Below are 17922 nucleotides of genomic sequence, written 5' to 3'. Positions count from 1 at the left end.
CGAAGAGTTGTTGTTTTTTTATGGTTTTTGATAGTTAATTTGCTTCGTGATCATGTTATTCTGGTAGCAAGCTCATGATTTACTCTGAACCTTGAGTTTATTTATTTATTCTACTTTGAGATTTTAAAACCTTTAGTTGTTCTCATGCACCTAATTTAAATTTGAATACCATCAATTTGAATGACTTAATTGAATTTGCATACATTTGTCCACAACAATCTTAACAGCTAAAAAACATGAATCTTGCTGTTATTATCAAGATAACCTTGTGCAGAATGCTTCAGGCATTAACATTTTAATTTCTAATCATCAAATTTACTGCCAATCAGGCAGTAAAAGTTGCAAACAGAAATGCCTTGTGCCCTTCAGAATACTTCAAGTGCTATGTCATTCAGCTGGAGTAAACCAAACTGATGGTCCCTTAGAGGGTTTAGAGGGCTCAGGAAACAGATTTTTAAAAGCATCATAATAAAATGTAAAAAAAAAAAAAAAATCCTTAAATACATTACAGGAATAAAATATGAAATGGGTGAAAATGCAAAAAAAAAAAAAAAAAAAAAAGGAACGTTAAAAGAATATGCTGGAAGTAATTGACTCCAGGACAGACAGGGGTCTATAAAGAACAGGATTCTAGAGAAATAGTTGCTTGTGACTAACAGTTATACTCTCTGTGTGCACAGGATTACTACCACAGCCGCCTGCATGATGGACTTACGCAGATACCCACTAGATGAGCAGAACTGCACACTGGAAATCGAGAGCTGTGAGTGTCCCGTGAGACTTTCTCTCCACTAATGTTTCATATTCCTGTAAAAAAAAATAAAAAAAAATGGATATACGTGTGTGTGTGTGTGTGTGTGTGTGTGTGTGTGTGTGTGTGTGTGTGTGGTTGGGTGGGTGGGTGGGTGTGTGTGTTGTGAAAAAATAAGTACATCCCATGAAAAACTTTTTTTACATATTTGGCCAAGCAAACTTTTGATTCTCTTTGAAACAGTGCATATTAATACAGTTGATCCACTTGGAAAAAAAAAGCTTTTTCAATAATTTATTCAACAGAAATATCAGTAAATGTGATTTTCTTCTGTGGGAAAAGTAAGTACATCCTTGACTTAGCTATTACTTCCCCCTTTAGCAGAAATAACTTCTTGTAGATGTTTTTCATAATTGTCCACCAGTCACTTAAATCCGGCCTTTTTTAACCACACTTCCATGCAATATTCTTTCAGTTGCAAGGTGTTTGAAGGTATTCGTGTATGTACAGCCCATTTGAAATCCCCACACAACATTTCAACAGGATTCAAATCTGGGCTTTGACTGGGCCATTCCATTACGCTCTTCTTTTTGAGCCATTCTTTGGTGGATTGCTAGCGTGTTTAGGATTGTTATCCTGTTGAAAGGTCCACTTTTGGTTCAATTTCAACTGTTGGACAAATGGCCTTATGTTTTCTTTAAGTACTCATTGATATGATGTTGAATTCGTAGTTGAATCAATAAATGCAAGCTGTCCAGTCCCTGAGGCAGCGACCCCAAACCATAACATGTCCACCACCATGCTACATAGTTGGTATGAGGTTCTTCTCCTGAAAACCTGTCTTTGATCTGTGCCAAACATGTCTGCTGTTACTATGGCCAAACTATATACTATGTACTACATCTTTGATTTGGTCTGATATTTTTTCCTTACAATGGAATGATACATTTCAAATAATTTGGAGATCTTTTTTAAATCCCTTGCCAGATTCATAGGCATCCACAACCTTTTTTTTCTGAAGGCCTCACCATGCCAACATAGATCGTGGCATGATGACACCACACACCTCAATAGCAAAGGGAACACCAGACACTAGATATGAGAGGTTTAAATGGGACGGGTTCTCACCTGCACTCCCTAAACTGATTCATATATCACATTGCATAAGTATTCAGACCTTTAACTCTGTACTTAATTGAAGGACTTTTTTAACAGTGATTAGATTAAAGTCTTTTTGGTTATAATGTGACATGCCTTGCACACCTGGATCTCTGCCATTATTTCCTGCAGATCCTCTTAAGCTCTGTCAGGTTGGATGAGGACTGTCGGTGGACAGCAATGTTTTGGTTTCTCTGGAGATATTTCATTAAATTTATGTCCAGACTCTGGCTGGGTCACTCAAGAACATTCACAGAGTCATCCCTAATCCACTATTACATTGTCTTGACTATGTGTTTAGGGTCATTGTCCGGTTGGTAGGTAAACCTTGGGCCCAGTCTGAGGTCCTGAGTGATCTGAACCAGATTTTAGTCAAGGATATCTGTGTATTTTGTTGCATTCAACTTTCTTTCTACCATGAACAGTCCCTTAAGCCCTGCTTCTGAAAAACATGCTTTTCGTCTGGCCACTGTGTTTGTAGTTTGCCCCTGATCTGTGTCTTTACACTGAGCTCTGCAGGCAGTTCTTTTGACCTCATGGCTTAGTTGTTGCTCTGACATGCATTTTCACAGTTATCCCAAATATGTTATCAAAAATATGTTTTTTGCTTTTACATTAAGAGGTATGAAGTGCATATTGATGTAAAAAAAAGAAAAGAAAAAGCATTTAGCATGAGGTTGCACCATGCAAATGAAACGAGTGAGTGAAGAGATGCGAGTTTGTGTGTCAACTTGCTGTCAGAGAGATGAGAGAGCGAGAAAGCGCAGCTGTGTATCTGTGGAAAATGAGTATTGGAAGCGTTTCAGATATTTCAGTATCGATATGTATCGAAAAATCTATATTTTAACAACACTACATTGCACTTAGTTTCTTATTTCAAATGCCTTTTTTTTACAAGACAATAATTGAAAAATGCATACTGTATATTATATATAAAATTCATCCCGCCAACGTGACTAGTAGTAGTGACTGCATTACACGCCACGGCTGAAATCCACCCACATTTGGTGGGTGTTAACCCTCTGGGGTCTGAGGTATTTTCTGGGTCCTGGAGGTGTTCTGACATGCCCTGACATGTGTGCTTATTTCTGTTACTTGTGACATTTTCATGGCTAAAGTCTTATTACACTGTATTCAGCACAAACTCTGCTACAATAATATGTTGGCAGCATGTATGTAAAAGTTTGTAGTTTTGAGATTATGACATTTATGGATGGTTTGAGAAAAAAAAATGTCACTGAAATAAGGTCATGAAACTCATACTGATTATTTCTTCAAATGACTTTTGAAAATTGTATCACATAGCCTAGAGTATTTGCTCCAAAACTATGTGAAAATCATCCTGACTACTCATTCAGATAAGACAATAAAGTCATTTAAAATTTGTATGACGTGTTTTGTGTAAGAAAGCTTTATGCTAAGGGTGTGATCTCTCATTAATATTACTGAATTTTCACACCTGAGAAAGACAAAAACCCTCCCCTAGTGGCCCTAGTAGGTGTTATCAGGCCCTATCATTATGGGGAGCCTTGCACAAAGAATGAGGAGATTTAAAAAATAATGGCTTTTTGATTGTTTGGATTTATTTACAACACAACATAATCCAAAGATACACAACAAAGAACAAAAAAGCACATTATCGAACACATTGATCTAAAGACAGAGGCTTGAACAGTCACATAACTTTGTGCCATTCCTGAAACATAGTAGCATACATACCTGTCATTTCCAAGGTGTTTGATTTTTCATTTTACCATGTTCATGTACAGACTCATGTGAATGTTGAAGTCAGCAGGACTCCTCCATTGGCATCTGGTCCCTGTATAAAAAAAAAAAAAAAAGAAACAACTGTGAACATGCTGATATCAAGATAAACTATAGGCTGCACAATTTTGGAAATACATTTTAGATTTTTCTGGTTAAAATTTCGATTTAAAATGTACAAAATACACACACATACATATATACATATATATATACATATATATATATATATATATATATATATATATATATATATATAAAATGAACACAAGGTTGGTTGTGCCCTTGTAGCCATATGTGTAGGCTACACATAAATATGCCTATAAGGCACAACCAACCTGGTGTTTATTTTATGTGTAGGGCTGCATAAAATAACACTAACAATAGCCTATAGCAGGCGGCCTATAAATGGTTAAAAATGAACACTTCAGAAACACTACACTAGAGAAAAATATATGGATCATATGTTACTTTGAATGTTTCCATTTGTTATGACATTATGAAATGAGATTGGAGTAAAAACATGAAGCCTATTGTTTGGCATGTTTTGCTTTACAAATGCACAGCAGGACTGACTGAAACTCACAGTACGTGTAGAGAACATTTACTGAAGCGATCGAGCCGCTCCAAACTATGAAACATTATTGTTACCAAATATATATATGAGTAAACACTCATATAAGATACTTCTATATCATGCTGTGTTTTGTTATCCTCCTGTCGTATATAAATTTAGAATTAGGCTTCATGTTTTTACTCCAATCTCATTTCATAGCGTACATTTTAGTCTGGCACCAGTTTGACTAGTTGCGCAATGTACAGTTTATATAACAATAACATTATGTGTGGATGTCTTACCTTAAAAATCTTCTCATCTTCAAATCACGTTCCTCTGAGGTAAATCCAAGGTGCTCAGCACAACACAGCACAAACACAGTCTTCCAAACTCGATGTAAAGCAGAGGAGTAGGCTACTGAAGTCGCTGATTCTTTGTTTTGAGATGACGAGGGCGTTTTCAGGTCTGCTCATTCACGTGGATCATTTGCATGTCAATCGCTCGTTCGCGTGGGTGTGGTCGCATTAGAGTTAATTAGGACGCTTTTGAGAAACTATACATGTCGTTGCTTTCATACTGATTACTTAAACAGAGAATATTTGCGTTTGATATAATTTACACCATTTAAAAATAGAGATTCCAAGCTTTGTAAAGACATACATTTCAAGTCTGTCTGACAAACATTTGCTGAGTTACAGATCATTTTCTGTCGCGTTTCAGAATGAAACTTCACATTGAGAGAGACGGCAGAACGCGCATCATGTTTATTTTCTTTATTTTACGAAAAACTCAAAATTTTGTGTTTAATATGAGTGTACACAAATAAAAGACATTTAACAGTTTTGAATGATGTATAATACTTATATGTAAGATCAAAATCAACAGAGTATTTTGAGTCTTTTGCATTGATAAGAAAAAAAGTGAGCTGGTATCGCCGGCTATACCGCCGTTAGGACATTCGAAAACTGTGTGGGATAAAAGTACTGCATACAATGTGTGCGCTATACACACTATTCAAACTGCATTGAAAACGACTCTTTAGGGAACGCCTCCAGCATGATAGTGTCTGAAGCATGTGTGGAACTAGTCTAATCTCGATTGGTGTTGCGTCATGACGTCACATGTGAAGGCGTAAATGGAAGCTACAAAGAGACGCGAGGACACAACAGTGTTAGCTTCTGCTCTTCAGCAAGCGTTCTATGTTGCTCTTGTCAGTCTTATTTGGTGTTGTTTGTCCTACTATGAAAGCATTCTCCCTTATTTATCAAAAAAAGGGAAAAATACTTATTGTTCATTTCCTTTGTAGTCCTCGGAGGATGAGGCCTTTCGTCCAAGCCAGGGTTCATGTGTGGGACCTGGCAGTGGTTCTTGAGGGGTTATCCCTGGCACACTTTAAACCCAATTGACGAGGTGGCGGACAAGCTTTCATAGTGGCCTTCCTGCTAGCCATTACATCCCTCAAAAGAGTGGGGGACCTGCAGGCTCTATCTATTGCTCCCTCTTGCCTTGAGTTCGCTCCTGGGAGGGTAAAGGCCATTCTCCACCCTAGGCCAGGCTACGTGGCCAAGGTGCCATCTAATGTGGCATGGTCAGTTATCCTGCAGGCCTTTTATCCTCCACCACTTGTCGGCTGACCAGGAAAAGCTATACCTACTATGCCCTGTCTGGGCCTCGGAGGCCTATGTACGCAGCTCCTCGGGTTGGAGGTATTCTGACCAGCTATTCGTGTGTTTTGGGTCACCTAAAAAGGGTTCCCCTGCCTCTAAGCAGACACTATTTCTTCAGGGTATGAGGCGCGCACTCTGCCCTCACCTCTCCTGAAAAAAGCAGAGATTGGACTAGTTCCACATGTGTTTTAGACACTGTCACGCTGGAGACGTTCCCCAAAGCGTCTTCTTAGACGCAGCGTGTAGTTCGCTTCTCAGGGAACAACATCAATGGTATCAAATCTCATTGTCTTTTGCATGTTACCTGACTGTGACACTCTAAGTTTGATGTTTGCTAAAGTATTGACATATCTTCTGCAAGGAGGTGGAGTATAAAAGGTCACAACAGCAATGTTTTCCTTATGAGATGCCTTAGGATGAGTTCTGATCAGTAATATTAAAGAATCATTCCTTGATTAACAATTGACTTCCAACAGAACAAAAGTAAGAATATAAAGATAAACATACATAGTTTCAAGTATCATATATTTCAAACAAATTGACTCAAGCAATTAACACTGTTTAAACAAATGTCGTAGCATTACAATCTTTATCATTTGGATTGACAATCATGACGAATTCTAAGGGTTATTTTTTTCTAATAGAAACACATTTTTGGTGTGAGCACAGTGTGTTTGTGTAGAAAGCCAGCCGTACTCCACAGTTACCTTAATTAGGATGACCTTCATCTCCATAAAGCCTAGAGATAAAGAGAGCCAGTCAGCATTCATGCTACACAGCGCCATGAGCAGAAAAGGCCTAATCAAATCTAATTGTGACTCTATATATGCGGTGTACACTGGGAAATCAGTGGAAATCCAGCAGTAATCCTCCAGCGTCTACTGTTACGCATGGCCCATTGGCTGCTGTCATTAAAGCAGAAAGATAGAAAGCTGAGAGCTAGAGAAGATTAGAAGAGGGCATGTGTACACACTTCCTAATTGTGCTCTTGTGAACTCCAACACATTGGCTGCATTGTAGAGAAGAGCTCATGGTTAGTGCTAATATAAATTGAAAAACGCATGAAGCCTTCCTTGTTTCATTATGGTTGCCACCATAAGAGCTTGCAGAACTGCAATGTGATGTCCAAGTCCATGGTTTCTCAACTGGGAAATGCTTTCTTTCTTTCTTTCTTTCTTTCTTTCTTTCTTTCTTTCTTTCTTTCTTTCTTTCTTTCTTTCTTTCTTTCTTTCTTTCTTTCTTGTGTGAAATGGCATTCTGTATGGACCTGTCTTTCTTTCTTTCTTTCTTTCTTTCTTTCTTTCTTTCTTTCTTTCTTTCTTGTGTGAAATGGCATTCTGTATGGACATGTCTTTCTTTCTTTCTTTCTTTCTTTCTTTCTTTCTTGCTTTCTTTCTTTCTTTCTTTCTTTCTTTCTTTCTTTCTTGTGTGAAATGGCATTCTGTATTGACATGTATTGACATCCTGTCAGTGAGCATAATGTGTCTATAACCTCAAATCCTGGGAGAATCCTATGAACTTTTGCCTAATTGGTTATACCTTTTTCTTTCACAAGCTCTGTCCAAGTTGTTCACAAGTTTTACTTTCTTTCAAGTAAACTCCACAGAGGTTTCTGGGAACACATTAAATATCATTAAAACTAGTTTTAGAGAAAATGGCCTGCAAATATTTCAAACAACTTTGAGACAAATTAGATTAGAAGATTTATTCAAACATAAATGAAATAAATAAGACATCAATAACAGGTTAAGTAAGAATATAATGTATTTAGAATATAGCACATATATTTAACAATATATTTATGAATACTAGTGATATGCTCTTTTCTATTTTTGTCCTTATATTGAAGAACTTTCCTGAGGTAAATGTTTTATTTTTTTCAAAGCACCATTTATTGTTTGAATTTCATAATAAAATGGACTTAGATCATTTTCAAGCCAAGATTTCAAGAGTCCAAATGCAAGCTTTTTCTTATAACCTCATATAACCTCATTTCTCCACAAAAGGTTCATTGCAACATTTGACTTGTGTCACAGTTTTAGCATACTATGGGCCCTATAATACACTATATGCAATGCAGTGCCAGGTGCGACACAAGTGTTCCCCTTCAGGGACTACCGCTGCGTGAAATCGCAGTGGGAACGCCCTCAGCGTGACGCGTCTGAAGCATGAATGAAATCAGTCAATGGAGAGAATGAGCGTACGGCGAGTGACGTCATCGACCAGGAAGCTATAAATATCCCCTGAGTACACAACACGCCAGCTTTTAGTTACTTCAGCAGCTCTGTGTGTGTCTGAATCTGTCGATTGTGTTTGTCTGTTTTGTCAGGAGTTTTCACTATATACATTTTATATAAAAAAACCAATATGAGCGAGCAGTATAAGAAGTGTGTTCCCCCCTGTACTCGGCACATCACGGGTGGGGATTCACACGAGCTAAGTGTGGCTTGTTTGGGAGTGCAGCAATGCCCAGTCGGCTCTCGAGGGAGTCGTTTGTCAGCATTGCGAGCGTTTTCCCTTGAGAACTCTGCGCTCGCGGCGATCGCTCTTCGAGGAGAGTGATTTGCTGCGAGCTCCCCGAGGCTCGGGTCCCGCTTCTGTTGAGGCAGAGCGGCGGCGCTTGTCTTGGGGCTCGCAGATGGATCTCGCTGGCGACGTTGAGACGGGCTCCGCCCTATCTCAGCTATCTCCGACGAGATCTAGTGCCTCTCACCCGGCTCTGGAAGCACGCGCTGCGGCGGTTACTTCTGCCCGGGTGGAGGCACATGATGATGTTGAATTGAGATTTTCCAGTTCTGAGGAGCTGGATGTCGAAAGTTTATTATCAGAGAAAACTAGTTTATCACATTATACTGCAAATGAAGAAGGTTTGATGGATGTATTATCTCGGGCTGTTGAAAAGCTAAAAAATAAATAAATAAATAAAATAACAGTATCGAGTGGCCAGCTGATAGACAGGTTTCTAGAATTAAAAGCAATCTAGATGATAGATTTCTGTCTGCACGACCTCAACCTTCTAGCCGGTGCTTACCGTTCTTCCCAGATCTTCATGCTGAGTTTTCAAAGACCTGGGTTAGACCGGTTTCAAGCAGAATTTACACAAATCAGTCCAATTCTTATGGTAACATTGTTGGTGCTAAATCTGCTGGTTATGTGACGATACTGTAGGCGGAGGAGACGCTTGCGAGCTATCTCTCTCCTGCTTCATCGTCTTCACTTAAAGCAACGGCTCTTCCACCAAAAAATAAATAAATAAATAAATATATATACCTCTGTGCTGGTGGGGAAGGCTTACTCGGTGGCTCGGCAGGCGGCTGCATGTTTGCATACGATGTCTTTTATGCAGGCTTTTCAAGCCGACCTGCTCAAAGGAAATCTGAGGGGGGTCCCCGCCGAGAGAGACTTGCGTTCACCTCCCTTAAGGGTGCCCTGTCTCTCCCGGCGCCCTCAGGGGCCCGTCCTACTAACCCTGCCGAAACAGGGCGTAGAAGGGTCTGGCGAGTGCTTTCCCGAGGGACGCTCGCCGCCTCTAAGGAGGGTTCTAGTGTGTTCAGACCAGTCGTTCCCTGCCGGTGCCTTAGTAGAGTTCCTGGCGGAATGGGTCCCCCACCCAGCAGGGAGTTAGGATACTACTTCATCGAAAAAAAAAATCCTGACGTGCTGAACGTCAGGGTTCTGAGGGTGGTCCCTATCGTGAAAGACCTGAGTTCATTGCACAAGAACACGGTGCCCTGTCTTTTCCGATGCCCTCAGTGGTCTGCTCTACTAACCCTGCCTTCACAGGGCGTAGAGAGACTCGGCGAGCGATTTCCCGAGGGACGCTCGCCCCCTCCGAGGAGGGTTGTGGAGTGCCCAGACCAGCTGTTCCCTGCCAGTACGTTACAGGGCGCTGTGTCTGTCACTGGGGATGTTCAAATCAGATCCGAGGACTGGTTTGTCATGATAGATCTAAAGGACGTTTACTTCCATGTATCTATCCTCCCTCAACACAGGAAGTTCCTGAGGTTCGCTTTCGGGGGCGAAGCGTACCAATATCGGGTTCTTCCGTTCGGCCTAGCACTGTCACCCCGAACATTCACGAAGTGTACGGATGCTGCTATAGCCCCGCTGAGGTTACAGGGCATCCGCTTTCTGTACTATATAGACGATTGCTTGATTCTAGCTCAATCGGAACAACAGGCGGTTCGGCACCGAGATGTCGTTCTTGCTCATATCAAGTGACTGGGGCTGAGGCTCAACGCCAAAAAGAGTGTTCTTTCTCCATTACAGAGAACCACTTTTCTAGGTGTAGTGTGGGATTCAACGACGATGCAGGCACGATTGTCACCTGCTCGTATTGCTATGATTCTCGCTGCAGTAGATCAGGTCAAGCTAGGCCAGTCATCCACTGTAAAACAGTTCCAGAGACTGCTAGGTCTCATGGCAGCTGCGTCCAACGTGATACCTCTTGGCCTCTTGCACATGAGACTGTTACAGTGGTGGCTCAGGACCAAGGGATTCTCCCCGAGGGGAAATCCGCTTCGCATGATCGTGAGTTTGCGACGGTGTCATCACGCCCTGATCATGTGGAAAGATCCTTGGTTTCTGTCCCAAGGCCCTGTGTTAGGAGCTCCTTGTCGTCGCGTTATGCTAATGACAGATGCCTCTCTCACGGGTGGGCTCAGGGTCTGTCGGAGGACCATCATCGTCTGTGGCACTTAAACTGCCTAGAGATGTTGGCGGTGTTTCAGGCTCTGAAACACTTCCTCCCAGACCTAAGGGGCCACCATGTTCTTGTCCAGACAGACAACACATCGGTGGTTTCTTATATCAACCATCAGGGGGGTTTGCGTTCTCGCCCGCTTTACAAACTGGCACGTCAGATCCTTCTATGGTCCCAGGGGAAAATTCTTTCTCTGAGAGCTTTTATCTCCCGGGGTATTTAAATCAGGGGGCAGACATCCTGTTAAGACAGGGGCCGAGGCCCGGGGAATGGAGTCTTCACCCCGAGGTGGTGGAACTCCTATGGAAACATTTCGGTCTTGCCGAGGTAGACCTATTTGCTTCTCGAGAAACATCACACTGCCCGCTGTGGTTCTCTCTCAGCCATCCAGCCCCGCTGGGGTTGGATGCGATGGTACATCCGTGGCCGAGGTCACGCTTGTACGCTTTTCCCCCGATCGCTCTGCTCCCAGGAGTTCTGGAGAGGGTTCGCCGGGACGGGCTCAGTCTCCTGCTAATAGCCCCGTTCTGGTCGGCCCGGGTATGGTTTGCGGACCTAGTGTCTCTCCTCAACGGCTCTCCCCTAGAGATACCGATCAGGAGAGATCTGCTCTCTCAGGCGAGTGGGTCGATCTTTCACCCCCGTCTAGAGCTATGGAGGCTGTGGGCTTGGCCTCTGAGGGGGCCCAGCTCATAGATTCTGGTCTCTCGGCTGAGGTCGTTGAGACCATCCTCCGATCCAGAGCTCCCTCCACGAGGAAGTTATATGCCGCGAGGTGGAAACTTTTCACCTCTTGGTGTGGAGAGCGCCAGCAGGACCCAGTTAACTGCCCGGTTGGTACAGTCCTGGATTTCCTGCAGGACCGTCTCTCCACAGGGTTATCCCACTCCACACTGAAGGTGTATGTGGCGGCCTTAGCTGCTTACCACACCCCTTCAAGTGGAGGTTCCCTCGGGAAACACCCGCTTATGTCTCGCTTCCTTCGTGTCACCTTGAGGCTGAGGCCTGCAGTTCGCACAAGGGTACCAGCTTGGGATCTGGCCGTCATCTTAGAAGGTCTCTCCCTTGCTCCTTTCGAGCCCATCGAGGAAGTTTCGGAAAAGTTTCTTACTCTAAAGACTATCCTTCTTCTCGCTATCTCATCTCTAAAAAGAATTGGAGATATTCAAGCACTTTCGGTGGCTCCCTCGTGCCTGGAATTTGCTCCTGGTTGGTTAAGGCCTTTCTCTTTCCGAGACCAGGTTATGTTCCTAAGGTTCCAACTGTTTCAGTTAGACCTATAGTTCTGCAGGTTTTCTGTCCTCCGCCTTTTCTGACGTCAGACCAGGAGAAAATTAATTTGCTGTGCCCAGTTTGGGTTTTGATGCTTACGTCCACAGAGCTGCCCTGTGGAGGAGATCGGAACAAATGTTCGTCTGTTTGGGTCACCTAAGAAAGGGTGTCCTGCATCTAGGAAAAGGATGAGCAAGTGGGTGGTCGAGGCCATCCCACTTGCTTATGGTTCGGCCCATCAGCCTTCACTTTGGCTGTAAGGGTTCATTCCACCCGGAGTATGGCTGCTTCTACAGCTCTTCTTTCAGGAGCTTCTCTTCAGGACGTTTGTGATGCGGCAGGCTGGTCCTCACCGCACACTTTCGTTAGATTTTATTCCCTCGATCTTAGCTCCACTCCCGGGGCTCAGGTTCTCTCGTCGGTTTGTGTCTCCTAATGACACACGACGGGGATTTGGTCGTATGGGGATGTGGGTATTGCGTTCCCACTGCGATTTCACGCAGCGGTAGTCCCTGAAGGGGAACGTCCCGGGTTACGTATGTAACCCTAGTTCCCCGAAGGGACGGACGCTGCGTGTCCTCCCATACTCTCGGCATCCCCTTGGGTCGCTGCTTCAGTAACTTTTAAGCTGGCGTGTTGTGTACTCAGGGGATATTTATAGCTTCCTGGTCGATGACGTCACTCGCCGTACGCTCATTCTCTCCATTGACTGATTTCATTCATGCTTCAGACGCGTCACGCTGAGGGCGTTCCCACTGCGATTTCACGCAGCGTCCGTCCCTTCGGGGAACTAGGGTTACATACGTAACCCGGGACGTTTTTTGCTAGTTTCAGCCCGACGCAGTTATCATTTTCACATCCTGTGGCACGTTGTTTAATTAGCAAATGCAGTTGCACTCATTTGTTCGCCCATGGGCTGCTGGTCTGAAAACGAGATGTGTTCAGGCACATTGTTGGCACGTTGCTATTTTGAGGAAACTGAAATACACTGCGCCATTGACCAACTGAAACCTGGTCTAAAGTCAATGCCGCAATTTTTTGTTATTTAAAGAGCACGTTAGTAATATGCAACTATATTCCACAAAGCGCATGGTCCACAAAGCGCGTACTATTTGGCCCGTAGATGGTCTGCTTGCGTGCTTTAACCTTGCGCACAAGCAGATCTGTTGTCTCACAGGAGAAGTTTTCATTTTTTCCGCTTTTGCTAATCCGCCATGGCACTAGCACAACTGGCTTTTAAAGGGAATGGGAGATGAGACAGACAAATGAGACTGATTGGTTTATTGCACGTTACGCCCAAAACACACCCATTACTCATTAAGAGAATAGGGACAACCTTTCTTGCGCGCCGACCATTTTTCCCGTTGTTAAACTAGCAAAAGTGGATTCGGACAAGTGGATAAAAAGTGGATAAGTGCAATTGCGCCGTGAGCTTAAGACCATGCACTTAGATCGTTAAAATAGGGCCCTTTTTCATCATGTAGTCTGCATATTTTTAATTTTTATTTCTGTAGTATGATCCTTTTCCAAACAACCTGCCACATTTAAATGCATATAGAAATGCAATAAACTGTAATAGGTTTATTTATTTTATGTCTAAATAGACAATTCTTAGCCAGATTAAGTAGCAATATGGACCAGATGTTATGCTGATTGTAAAAAGTCTGGCCATGTAAAACTAGGTGGCCATTGGATGTATGGCAGTCCATCTACAGCATGGCTTGTTATTTGTTACAGACACATTCATGGAGAAACTCAAAACCAGAAAACTCAATACTACATTTTTGATAACTGTGAAGAAGTTAACATCAGGTGTTTTTCACCAAGCACTGTCAGTATTGCTCAGATGTGGTAATGTGGGGTGGAATGACACTGATATGAAGGGAGGCAGATCCTCAGCCAACACCACTCTGGTTAAACTATATGGGAAAGATTATGTGCTAATGTTATAGCTACAGCTAATTTTCCATCAAGCTAATGTTCCATCTAATGGTCCTAAAACAATATGGATAAAAATATATGCACCTTATGGTTTCATTTCAATTTAGGGAGTCACAATCCAATTCCAAAACGATTGTTGGAGCATCTCAATTTTTTAGACATGGCTTTTCATCTACTGTAAGATCACTTTACAGTAGTGAAATGAAAATGATCATTGTTGCATTTAACTGTATCTCCACTCTTTTATTTATGATGTATAGAACTGTAATAGACATTGAGCTGGAAAATGAATTCCTGAATCCCAATAAGAGGTTTTTGTATCAATTATGCATTGATCTCACTTGTTTGATCTGACTATAAACTAGTCTATTTATTTGTTTTGTGTGTTATTCTGGCAAATGTATTTTTGTCTAAAATAATTTTGTTTGACGTGACAGTTTGAGATTTGTTTAAGTTGGTGTGTTGTTCTGAGATTGTGATTATAATTGTGAGAAAATGGTGAATTGAGAAATACTGTAACAAAGCTTTGTTCATTGTAGTTAACATGGAAATCACCTCAAAAGGGCATGAAATGTATCATCATTAGAGTAAACCGGAAGCCCAAAAGTTGCAGCATACACATTTTTGCTGCAACTCTAATTGGAAAGGTGAGGTGCTAGTCGCAGATGTTTGCAAAACATATTGTAGGTCACAATAAATAGATGGCCAAGATTACCCATTCTGTGTTTCTAGGAATTTCTGTGCAACTCCCACTCAATCACAGAATTGTACTGTGCTCCCAGACAGCTGTAGGCTGCACTGTGTATGTCTTGAGAAAATGTCATGCATGGAGAAATGAACTTCGACTTATCCCCAAGGAGAGCTATAAAACAAATATCTGCCATGATGTATAACTGGATGTAACTCTAAAAAAGGTAAAATAATAAAGGAGCTGCCAAACAAATCCGTCCACCCACTAGGTTGCAGCAGAAAGATGCATATATTGTAGCAGCATTGGTATTATAAGTCAATGCTGAGAACTCCAATGACGCACAATCCAAAGATCAACATGAGAACAACAAAGGCCTAATAGTACTTCAGTGGCAGTTAAGATATGAAGTCATCTATATGCTATTGTAAGTCCTAAACCATAGCACAGTGGTTCACAACCACTTCGACTCCAAGGAGCCCCTTTTACCACAATAATAATCCCTAGTTTTGTTTTCAAAATTTGTTTTGATCTATGGGCTCCTCCTACTTTCTCAAATACAAAAAAGTAATTAGAAAAATTATAATTAATTGTATTAACCCTATAAACCCAAAGTGTACTGCCGGCGGTACACCCAACCTCCTCCCCCACTTGTTTTTGTACTACTGCAGTGGTGGCCCGTCAGCAAGGCCTTCTCTGCTGGCCTAAACACTATCAGAATCACTGCATGTAATTATGTTTTGCCCCTTGCAGTAAAAAAAAACAAAAAACAGTGACAGTGATAATCTCTGGCCTTATAACTATTTGTGTTTGTTGGCGAAACTGAAAACTGAACTACACAAAGTAGCCAGCAGGCGGCATTATGCAAATGTTGAAAAAGGTGACGTAGCTGCTTCCTAGAAACAACGGCAGAATGAAAAATTGTGCATTTAAGGCAGTTGTTTTATGTTGGAGAGATTAGCTCCCATTAGTGTGGAGTTGTTTACAGTACATGCACTTACAGCTATTACATACTAAAAGCAAGGTAAAGAAAGAAAAAAAAAGCATAAGTGGAAGGGAAGTTCAATGCTGGACCAAGCTCCACCGAGATATATATGGAAACTCCCTACAATGACTCTTGTGATTCCAAGCCCTGTGGTTCCAAGACAAATTTAAAAATAAAAGACAAGAAAAAATGCTTCCAAAACCTCAAGAGTAGACTTGCTTTACGGCCAGCTATAACATGCTTGTCTAGTCTAGACTGAACTTCATGCTGGCCAACTTATAAACCAATGAAGACCATGCCTCCTGACTGCTTTGGGGAAGAGCATCAGTCTACCCGCTGCCAAACTCTGCTGCGTCCAAAGCAGCCAAATATAAAATATAATCAAGGCCGAAAGAGATAGCATCATGAGCTTCTAAGCTCGGGCACAGATCCTCACATGCAAAATTGACTGACGACATGCGTATGCACTCCAGCGAGAGAGAAAGATTAAAAAAAGTATGCTCACTCTCCATAAACTTGAAGTCATCATCAGATCATGGGGCAGTACTAGCACCATCAGCCAATGAATTGGTGCGTTTTTAAAGGGCTTCATACAATCATCACATCTAGGAGTGTTCCCGTAACGCCAGCTACTACTGCAATATATACTACTGCAATATAAGGTGCGTTTCCCATACAACAACGTAACTCGCTGCTTAACTACCATAGTACGATGCATCGTTGAAGAAATCAAGTAGCTAGACACGACTGTTTCCGAAAACCGTACTGTCACAAATTGGTCACTCAAACATGTTGGAGGTGGTTGAGTAATAACTTCTTTTAATTAATCTGTTTGAGATCAAATTAATACTGGATGTTTTGCTATAAATTATGGACATGGCATCTGAGGACTATTTCTCATTGTTCTCAGTTATTTTGCTTTATTTCCCAATTCAATCATAGGCTCATTCTTACGTACTAGAGCTCGTACAAACATTGCGCACTATTCAAAAAAATGTTGCATTAAATCTCTTGACAAACTAACTAAATTCTGAATGTCAGCTTGGTTATTTGTCTCAAGATAAGGATTTATTGAGTCCACATGTCATGCAAACAAGAAACTTTACTTCTAACCACAGGTTGAGAGCTGTCGTTCCAAACACACAACTTTGCAATGCTGTTTGTGAATGTTCGATTGAACTATATTTTCGTGAAACACCAACTTGTTGAACTATGCTGATAGCGACGACCATAGTTGACTAACAATGCTTTTGGGAAACGCACCCCTGTTTGATTTTTAAAGACTGAAATGGAGCACCTGTTATGAATGATCCACTGGAGGCGAGCTGGTGAGGACCCAAACGCAAACTTTAATACCAATAATAAATCAACACAAAACAAAGGCAGGGCAAGGCCTGAAACAAGAACAAGGACCGGAACATACAAGACTACAAAACATTCACATGTAACATTCAATCCAAGACAAAGACACAGGGCAAACATGAGGGCTTAAATACACTGACTAATTACAAGACAAGGACCACCTGTGAACAATGATCAGACAATTAACAAATGACAAGACACATGGCAGGATCACATGACGAACCGGGAATCACATGACAGACAAGAACAAGACACACAAAACCCAAACCGTGACATAGCCCCCCACTTAAGGAGCAGATTCCAGACGCTCCTCATGAACAGTCCAGGAGGGAGGTGGAGCAGAGGCGGACCCAGGGGTGGGATGGAGGGCCAGGCCCATGGAGTGGAAGAGGACCTGGAGACTGCGGCAGGACGGAAGGCCAGGATGGAGCAGGATGTGCAGGCGACCAGGGTGGAGCAGGCAGTTCAGGTGGCCAGGGCGAAGCAGACGACCCATCGGGCGGCCAGGGCGGTGAAGACCCCTCGGGCGGCCAGGGCGGTGAAGACCCTTCGGGTGGCCAGGGCAGTGAAGACCCTTCGGGTGGCCAGGGCAGTGAAGACCAGGGCGAAGACGACCACTCGGGCGGCCAGGGTGGAGACGACCCCTCGGGCGGCCAGGGCGGTGAAGACCCTTCGGGTGGCCAGGGCGGAGACGACCCCTGCTCAGGAACAGCAGACACCGGCTCAACCGGCTCAGGAACAGTAGACACCGGCTCAACCGGCTCCGGAACAGTAGACACCGGCTCAGGAAAAGCAGGCATCGGCTCAGGAACAGGAACAGACTCTGTGACGACGGCCATCTTGTCTGTAGACACTGGCTCGGAGGCGGCCATCTTGTCTGTAGACACTGGCTCTGTAGAAGTTATGTGAAACATCTCTGGCTTGGCAGAAGTGACGTGAACAGTCTCTGACTTGGCCATCTTGTCCATAGACACTGGCTCTGTAGAAGTGACGTGGACAGTCTCTGGATCGGCAGAAGTGACGTGGACAGTCTCTGGATCGGCAGACGTGACGTGGACAGGGTCTGGCTGGACGTG

General features: G+C 42.8%; 1 protein-coding gene across 2 annotated transcripts in view; it reads left to right on the top strand.

The window, feature by feature from the left end:
- The window catches only part of gabrb2b (gamma-aminobutyric acid type A receptor subunit beta2b), a 243333-nt gene that overhangs the window by 167002 nt on the left and 58409 nt on the right, over window positions 1-17922 (top strand). For both annotated transcript variants that reach the window (XM_077224821.1, XM_077224822.1), the window contains exon 5: window positions 681-763. In XM_077224821.1, coding sequence (XP_077080936.1) covers window positions 681-763 — 83 coding nt within the window. The remainder of the gene's footprint in view (window positions 1-680; window positions 764-17922) is intronic.

This window comes from Siphateles boraxobius, unplaced genomic scaffold (genome assembly GCF_051911475.1).
Source record: "Siphateles boraxobius isolate OS27281-9 unplaced genomic scaffold, OSU_SipBor_1 92, whole genome shotgun sequence".
Classification (NCBI taxonomy): domain Eukaryota; kingdom Metazoa; phylum Chordata; class Actinopteri; order Cypriniformes; family Leuciscidae; genus Siphateles; species Siphateles boraxobius.
The sequence above is the reverse complement of the archived record's forward strand: the minus strand, read 5'-3'. Positions and strand labels throughout refer to the sequence as shown.